We start from the raw sequence: 9,059 nt of genomic DNA on the forward strand, positions 1-9,059 counted from the left end.
CTTAATCATGAGACCCTTCAGATATTTATCAGTGGACCATAAGTTTGGAGGATGATTACTAACATATATCTGGGTGGGGGGCGGGGCGGTGTAGATGTAAAGGAGGTTTCCAAAGGGATTTTTATATGTTAAAGAAGACCTACAGGATCCCAGAGGTAGGGCTAATGTCAAGCTAAGGTTACCTTTTGCCTTTAGCAAAGTATTGAGGCAGTTGAGTTTCTGGAAGAAAGTCATTCTGCCTGTCCCAAGTACTTGTCAGTGGGCTGTAAGTTGTAAGGAAGTTTAATCTCTCCTACATTTCTTTTACCTTTGTTCTCCACATCAGTCTCTTCCACCCATTCTGTAGGCATTCATCTTCTCATTACCCACTATCCTATCCTTTTAATATCTTTCAAAGGGGTATTAGAGTGAACATCATGAGTCAGTATCTAATCATTTATGACCCACAAAGTGGCAATTTCATATCATACAACCTAATACAAAAGCCTTAGCATGACTGAACAGTACTGTCCTCAGACCCGAGCACCTGAGACCTTCCTTTGTGTCCATGTTTTAGGGGACACATGCCCTGTCCCCCTACCTTACCCACCCCCACACTCTTCCAGACGCACCCTTCCCCATCTAAAGAGTACTACCATGGGCTAAGTCCTCTACTAGACCACACTTCAGTACGAGGACGCCAAGATTCCCTGCCCAAATTGCCCTCAGCCTGTTTCTAAGACCCACCTTGCCCCTGCCCAGGAGCTGCCTCCTCCGCGAAGGTTGGGCATAAAACTTGGGCCAACTACACTACCTCCAGACAGCCTGCTGGTCCCAGTGGGTGGAGCTTGGACAGGCAGAAAGGGCTGGGGGCGACTGTGGGAGAAAGGGAGGGATGCTGGCACGCATGCGCACCAGGCCCCACGCAAAGCTGCCCAAACCTGTATGGGAAAAGGAGGGCTGATTTGTGGCTGCGTATGTACACTTGCCCCTCTCCTCCCTTTTCACCTCCATTATGAGGGGACTGCCTAGCTTTTGAGGCGCCCTGTGCTCTCTGTCCACAACTTAATCTTCCAGTCTTATATGTAGATATGCTTCTCCAAACCTTCTCCCAACTACTTATGTCCCCAAATACCCTGTACATTTTTTAAAAACTCCATGACTTTCTACACAATGCTGTCTCAGACCTTTCCCCCTTTTCTACACCGATGAAATTCTAGTTATTTAAGAACCAGCTTACATATCAACTCTTGTATTAGTTATCCCTACCAATCAATCATCTCTACTTTCCTGACCTTTACCCCAGGCAGAGTTAGCTGCTGTGTGTGTGTGTCTGTCTGTATTTTACCTACTGTGACCTCATAACACCCTCAGGAAAACACATCACATTGTATGTAATTGCTTTTTTTGCTCCTAGACTGTGCGGGAGCTCTCCCAGTGTAGAAAAGATGCTTCTTCATGCTTATTCTTAGTGCCTAACCCCTGAGCTTGGTACTTAGTAGATGGTCAAGGAATCTTTCAGTGGGGTGTTGTCATCAAAATCCCAGCACCCCCAGTGATCAAGGGGCCTTGGGCAAATTACTGAATCCCAGTTTCCTCTTCCTTACAATAGAAATAATTACCTTCTCAAATGGCCCTATGGAATAAATAAATAAATAAATAAATAAATAAATAAATAAATAAAACAAGCCATCCAAACTGCTTCAGCACAAAGATAAATAGTATGAGCTCAATAAGGGATAACCATAATTAAATTAGCTCCTATATTCTGATTCTTGAATGTGTAAGAGGAAGTAAATAGTCCTTTCAAGCCAACAACATGGTTTCTTGGAATTTGTATTTAATACCACAATCTTAATAGGACTGTGAGAAAATAGGCTTAAAAAACTGCCTGAGGTAAAGTAACACTCAAAAATTGTTTATTAAAAAGATACCAAGTAAAATTAATACATCCGAATTATTAGGTAACTCTTGGGACCCTTGGCACCAAATGGGTAAGAAAAATATTATATTATAATCTATTTTGAGAGATATTTATAATAATGTTTATATCTTGACTAAAACTAGGGAAATAAGGAAGCATAAAGTGTATTTTTTATAACTGCTTCTTTAAGAACTTTCTATAAATAGATGTAATAACTATTACATTTTTATATATCTACATATTTAGGTATTCCTACAAACATGCTGTAAGTATACATATATATTTCACTTAGATGTTTTTTTTAAAATAAGGAAAAGTTTTAAAAAAATAAAAATTAAAAAAAAAGGAAAAGGTGATTGCAAGGAAATAATGCTAATAGAAAGAAAACAATCACTATGCATTGCTTTATATACCCTACTCGGTCTGCTGTGACTTGTTACCCTAAATTGGGGCCTTTTGCCTATTAGCATATTATGCAATATTAAATGAAACTGCTGATACTTGAATCCTTGCACCTTGAAATCCTGTTTTTATAAAGGAAAAAAAGCAAGAAAATGGAATGTGATCTAAGCTTGCAGGAAAAATAAAAACTGGTTGATTTCACTTATTTGAATCTTACTGCTCGTATAGAATGACTGTAATAAAGTCTGCCAACTTTGGTAAAGAACTTAATGATTTCAATCTTTGTTTTCCAAGCTAGTGCAAGCAAAATAAAATCAAAAGGATACTGCTGTAAAGCAGGTGAAGCAAGCAATTGTTTGTCAGTTGCAAAATCAGACACTTTCTTCTGCAAGTTCTCTATGCTATTATTATGCTATTAACTGTTACAGTTTATATCTTCAACTAAGGGAGACTACAGGCCTACCTATCTACAAGGGGGAACTATGCAAAACTGTTTTCACAATAGTACGTCTCATTGCACTTTTAAGATTCACTTAAATCCATAGGAGCTGCTAATTTAAAGTCTCAGGATATCTGAAGATATCTGGGGTTGAGAATGAATAAGTTATGAGGAAGATGGAGATAATGATAGCAAACTTGGGAGGATTTTCAAGGCACAGAAAGAAATCTGGTAAATCGTGTGTATTTTAGGTGGTAGGGGTGAAAATTAGTGCTAGCCTTACAACAGTAACAACCACAACATCACAGTAAAGCAGCTTTTCTTTGAGTTGCCTTTTGTGCTTAAAAGTATCATAAATGGGAAACCAACTTTACTGTTGTCATAGTGCTAAGGCACAAATAGTTAAATTCTAAATTAGAGGAAAGAGGAAACGGAAGCTTCCTATGGAAAGAGATGGCGGAGTTTGGCGTTGAGTTCTCTCTCCTTGCTTAAAAGATCCAGGCTGTGCTTTTTGAAGGCTTCAGACTGCAGCCTGAGTTCATCGTAGGCCTTCTGGATCCCGTCGACCCTGCGCTGAAGATCCCGTACTCTCAAGTTACTGTCCACGGCCACTGCCTCTTGTTGGAACCTCTCCAGGGCATGCCTCCTGGCCACGTCTGCTGTCTCCAGCTTCTCCTCAAGCTGACGGATCTCTTCCTGCTTGTTCTGAAGCACCCGGCCCCTCTCCATGGCCAGCTGCAACAGCTCGTCCTTCTCACGAATGACCGTCTGCAGCCTGGCCTGCAGCTCCTGGTTCAGGCTGCCGTGCGCCCGCTCAGCCTTGGCCATCTGCTCCACCGCCTGCCGGTGCTGCTGCTGGAGGCTCCGCAGCTGGCTGCGCAGCTGCTCCGTCTCGCTGGCGTGGGCGCAGGCTTGCTGGCCCCGCAGCTCCAGCAGCTCCCTCTCTCTGGCCTGCGCCTGGCAGGCCTCCTGAGCGCACCTCTGCTTCAGGGTCTCCAGCTCCTTGGAGAGGGCCTCGCTCCGGGCGGTGAGCTGCAACACTTTGGCCTCCTGGTCCTTCAGAGCCTGGCTGAAGAGGCTGCTGTTCTCCAGCCTCAGCTTCTCATTCTCCTCCCTGAGCTTCACGTTCTGACTCTTGTGTTCGTCCTTGAAGCGGATCATCAACTCGTGGTTGGCTGCCAGAGTCATAAAGCGTTCCTCCAGCTTCTGGGCATGCGCGCTCTTGGCCTTCAACTTCTCGGCCTCCAGCACCCTCTTCTCCTCCAGCTCTGTGTTGAGCAGCTCCAGGATCTGGCAGCGCTCCAGGGCCTCGTCTGACCTCCGCTTCAGGATGCAGATGAGCTGGGACTGCTCCTGGATGCGGGAGCAAAGCATCGCCTTCTCGCTCTTCTCCTCCTCGGACAGTCCCCGGAGGTTTGCCAAGGCCTCCCTCAGACCATCCAGTTCCTTAAACTCCAACTCCTCTTCCTGCTTTTCCAGTTTTTTGGTTTGCTTGTCTAAGGGCTCGTCCGTGGGTGGAGGGTCCATCCTGGGAGGCTTCTCTTCCTGAGGCATTAGGCGCTGCTCTCCTCCACCATCAGCTGATCGCACTGTTTTTCCCCCTCGGATTCAGAAGCCTCAGTGTTGCTAGGGACTCCCAGCACTCTCCAGCAGTTGCTTTTTCCAGTAAGGAGCCCTGTGATTGGTGGGCAGGTCTTCGAAGTGCTGTGAAGTAACAGGGAGATCTGGGGGAGTCCAGAACCAATCCGGTCGGGTTATGGTTGCCTTTCCAACAAATCACAGCTCTCAGCTCTCAGCTCCCAGCTCCCAGCCCGCTGTCTGGCCTGGATTGTAAAGAGAGGAGATGCAAGTCCCACTGGGTTTCCAGCCAGCATGGGGGCGGTGGGGGGGGGGGGGCGCGGGGGGAGGCGGGGGGCGGGGGCGCGGGGAGAAAACCTGACTCTACCTAATTTCTGGGAGGAGTAAACAGATAAAGCTGCCGGTGACATATTCCTCCTCCTTCTCCCCCGTTCAGTTGTCATGAGAATAAATTAGTCTGTGGAAACAGGTTTGCTCTTTAAAAATTTGCAATCTATAAAAACAAAATAGCGCTACCCTGGGTGTCAGGATCCTAAGTGGCTGTGAGGTGTACATGTAGTGTTTAACACAGCTCAGTAAAAGAGCAAACCCCAATGAAATTTCTTTCGTTTCCCTTACCATGGCCCTTGGCTGGATTGAACACCTCTTATTAGATATTCAGCATTCCCCGTTTTACCCATTAGCAAAATAAGGTTACAGAAAGAAGCTTAATGAACAATATAGATGTGATAAACATAACAACCGAAAAAAGATCCAAATGAGGCTTACCATCATATACCAAAGTCAATTCCAGATGTACTAAGCAGTTAAATGTCACGAGTAAAATAAAATCAAAGTATTAAAAATGGAAACTAGAAGAAAACAAAGGTAAGCATAAAAACTCTGGGTCAGAAAAGACTTTCTTAACTTAAACATTATGTAAAAGATGAGTAAGGAAACACCTAATTTGACTTTGCTGAACATGCCAAGTTATTTATAATTTTTTAAATTGTGAGCTCTGAGGGTTCTCCAGCCTCTTGTTGCTCAGGACCTGACATTTTACGCCTTAGTCCAACCCAACCACTGAAGTTCTCCTAACGGACCTGCTCTCTGGCCTTGTTTGTAGGTGTTTTCTCTGCCTGGAATGCCTTTTCCCACCTTGTCCCTTGTTGCTCCACTAATTTGCTCAGCATCAATACTCAGTTCAGAATCATCCCTCTGTGAAGCCTTTCCTGGCCCCTACATGAGAATTGACCACTCACCTCTTTCAGTGCATGCGCTATAGACTGCTCACACTTCTAATGGAAACCCTATTGCACTCATTGCTCACCTGCCTGCCTCCCCCTATTAAACCCTAAGATCATTAAGGGCAGGGACTGTGTCTGTGCCATCCTTGGCACTTTGGGGAGGCTTAGATAAACGTGTTGAAATGGATGTTGAAGGCAAATTTCAAACTGGGGGAAATATCTACCATAAAGATGACAAACAATGGGGCACCTGGGTGGCTCAGTCGTCAAGCGTCTGCCTTCGGCTCAGGTCATGATCCCAGGGTCCTGGGATCGAGCCCTGCATCGGGCTTCCTGCTCAGCAGGAAGCCTGCTTCTCCCTCTCCCCCTGCTTGTGTTCCCTCTCTTGCTGTCTCTCTGTCAAATAAATAAATAAAATCTTTTTTAAAAAAAGATGACAAACGATAGATTTATATTTTTGTAGAGAGCCCAAACAAATAAAGCATTAACATCTTAAAAGAGAAAGGAACAATTAAGTTCACAGATGAGGGGATGGAAATGGCCAAGTATTGAACCCTATCAGTGATCCAATAAATATAAGTTAAAAGCAGGTATCATTTCATCTATCAATTTAGTCAAAATTTTCCCATTTTAAGACAACCCAGGACTGGCCAGGGTACAGTGAAATAGGTACTCTCTCATACTCTTGGTGTAAGTGAGTTGACAGTAGGTATTGAGGACTTGAAATGTTTTTATGCCTTTTGAACTAATGATCACCCTTCTGGGGAGAGTTTTACTTAGGAAATAATACAAAAGAAAAAGTTTTGCTCAAAATTTTTCATGGCAGTGTGGTTTATAACAACTAAAAGCTGGAAACCTAAGTGTCCGAAAAAGAGAAAATGTTAAGAAATCGTATTTTCTTAGAATATTATGCAGCCATTAACATTATCATGTTTATAAGTAACTTAATGGCATGGACATTTTTATGCTAGAAAGAGAACTGAAAAAAGAAAGATAAAAAATTTAAAATTCAGAATGATCTTAAATCCTGGGAAAACTTAAGCACAGAGTGAAGAGTTGAGTATTCCTACAATCACTGTTTCTGATGTTCAGACTTAGTCTCTCAAGTCATGATGAGAAAGAAAAACCCATTACAGATGTTGGATGGATTTTCAAATGCTTCAGATTTCACCAGAACAAAACAGATCAGAAAGAAGTTTCAGATTTTTGCTGTGGTCTCAAAGATCATGATCTCATGTCTATAAAAGGAAAGCAATGTTGGAAGACTGGGGAAATGTCCTGAACTGAAATTTTAATAACTACTGAAATTATAGGATACTGAGGTTTTATGAAAGTGGATTCCAAAGACTTCAAAAACGTGAATTAAACTTACTTGTATTTTCCCCTCCTTTCTCTTCTTTTCCTTAAATTTCAAGCTCTTATACTGAAATGGAACTTGCAAAGTTGAGACAAGTGACTGGAAAATTGGAATAGTCCTCTTCATTTAAATAAAAGGGTCACACATATATTGAATGTATTATTTGCTGATTACCACATATGGTTGTCTGATGTAGTAAAGTGAGTTCACAGAATATATTTCCTAAGAAAAGAAACAGATGAGAGGAAAAATACTGAAAGTGTTAATAGTAGTTGTTTCTTGAGGGATGAGCTTCTGGATGCTTTCCCCTCTCTCTCCACCTTTCTATGTCCCTTGCACATAGTGGATGCTCGATGATATTTGTTGATTAAACAGATTTTCCACATTAAAAATATTTTACATATGTTAAAATTATTTTAAATAAGTCCATAGTTTACTTGTCAATTCTAAGAATCTCACAAGACCCTAATCTCATAAGACCCTAATCAATATTCATTCACTGATTTACTCAACAGTTACTATGTACAGTGTGACACAAGATGCTAAGTAAACATTAAATTAGATACCATCTGTCTTCTCAAAGAATTTGCAGTTTAGTAATAATGACTTTGGGCTCCTCTCTGCATGGTTGTTTTCCTTGTTCTACCATTTTCCCCCCACCTACTTTTGAACCTGAAAGCGTCCAGTATATTTCCTCCCCAGAAGTCCAAGGCATAAAACTGGGCCGATGCCTCCCTAGTAACAACCAGAGTCCCCTCCACTTGCCTTTGTTGAGTCTTTTAATGTCTCTTTTTTTGAAGCTACTATTTACAGAGTTCTTCTATACAACAGTACTAGGCATTTCTACATCTTCTCTCATTTAACTCTATTCTTTTTTTTTTTAGAATTTTATATATTTTAATTTGCATAAGTGATATCTCACTATATGAAAATTTCTCTAATATTGGTTTTTATTTAAATAAAACTTTGTAGGTTTAAGATCAATACTATGATGAGACTTGTTCATCATTTTAATTATACAACCTTCCATTGTATGACTACACCATATTCTAATATTTAGTCATCTGTTCCTCTATTGATCAACACTCATTTTTTTCCTCATTTTTAACCATAACAAAGTGTGTTCCTATGAATATTATTTACATGTAATTACTTAAGTCACTTTAAATTTCATATCATATAAGTTGAGTTTCTTATATAAGAGTTGGAATGATTGGGTATTTTCTCAAAATTTTGTAGACATAAGGAATAAAGTTTTAATTTTATTTATTTATTTGACAGAGAGAGACACAGCAAGAGAGGGGACACAAGCAGGGGGAGTGGGAGAGGGAGAAGCGGACTCCCCGCTGAGCAGGGAGCCCGATGTGGGGCTCGATCCCAGGACCCTGGGATCATGACCTGAGCTGAAGGCAGATGCCTAACGACTGAGCCACCCAGGCGCCCCAGGAATAAAGTTTTAAGAATCATAGTCATAACTTCTATATGATAAGTCTTCATTTTTTTAGACTTTTCGTGTGTGAGTCATCTTTATTGCATGCAGTAATGGCCAAGGACCATTCCTTCTTCACCTAGAGCAGTTTATTACTTGTTTTATTTCAAGATGTTGTATGTCATCTGTGTAACCTTGATACTAAAACCTTCTGGTAGCAGTCACATGATGGAGATGATGCTTATTTCTGCAAGTGTCTAAAATTGAAGGGAAAATCCACCTTCCTTCCTGTAGGAATCTGCTGGGTTTGGAGACTCCAAATGGGGTCGGGTTCCAGAGATAAAAATGCTCAGTCACAGGCTGGGTGAGCATAGAGTGCGGCCAGAGACCGGGGAGACAGGAGTGATTGACTGCTTTTCTCTGGGGGCGCACTGAGGAGTGGGGCCCCGAGTTCTCAGCTCCTCTGGGCAGAGATTGGGAGGCCGCTATTTTCACTCTCATCCTCCTAACTCTAACAATATTCTGGAAAGCTAGGCATTATTATCTACTTTTTCTACTTTACAGGGAACAAAGAAACAAAGGCACAGAGAGGTTAAGCAAGTTACTCCATGTCACCCAGAGAATGGTAGAGCCAGAACTCAAACCCAAATCATTTTGATACCAAAGGTGGTTCTATTGTTCACTCTGGTGTTTTGAACGGCGGGGATCTGAGAATAGGAGGAGGT

The 9,059-nt window shown here is 42.1% G+C and overlaps 1 protein-coding gene across 1 annotated transcript; it reads right to left on the bottom strand.

The window, feature by feature from the left end:
- Window positions 1–1,679: 1,679 nt before the first annotated feature.
- Window positions 1,680–4,602, bottom strand: CCDC89 (coiled-coil domain containing 89). Its single transcript, XM_036082187.2, has one exon. The coding sequence runs from the start codon at window positions 4,296–4,298 to the stop codon at window positions 3,186–3,188; it is 1,113 nt and encodes a 370-aa protein (XP_035938080.1). The 5' UTR covers window positions 4,299–4,602; the 3' UTR covers window positions 1,680–3,185.
- Between the last annotated feature and the right edge of the window lie 4,457 nt (window positions 4,603–9,059).

This window comes from Halichoerus grypus, chromosome 11, assembly GCF_964656455.1.
Source record: "Halichoerus grypus chromosome 11, mHalGry1.hap1.1, whole genome shotgun sequence".
Taxonomy (NCBI): Eukaryota; Metazoa; Chordata; class Mammalia; order Carnivora; family Phocidae; genus Halichoerus; species Halichoerus grypus.

Excerpts from the sequence above, each read along its gene's own strand:
- CCDC89 (XM_036082187.2), bottom strand. The coding sequence starts at position 4,298 with ATGCCTCAGGAAGAGAAGCCTCCCAGGATGGACCCTCCACCCACGGAC.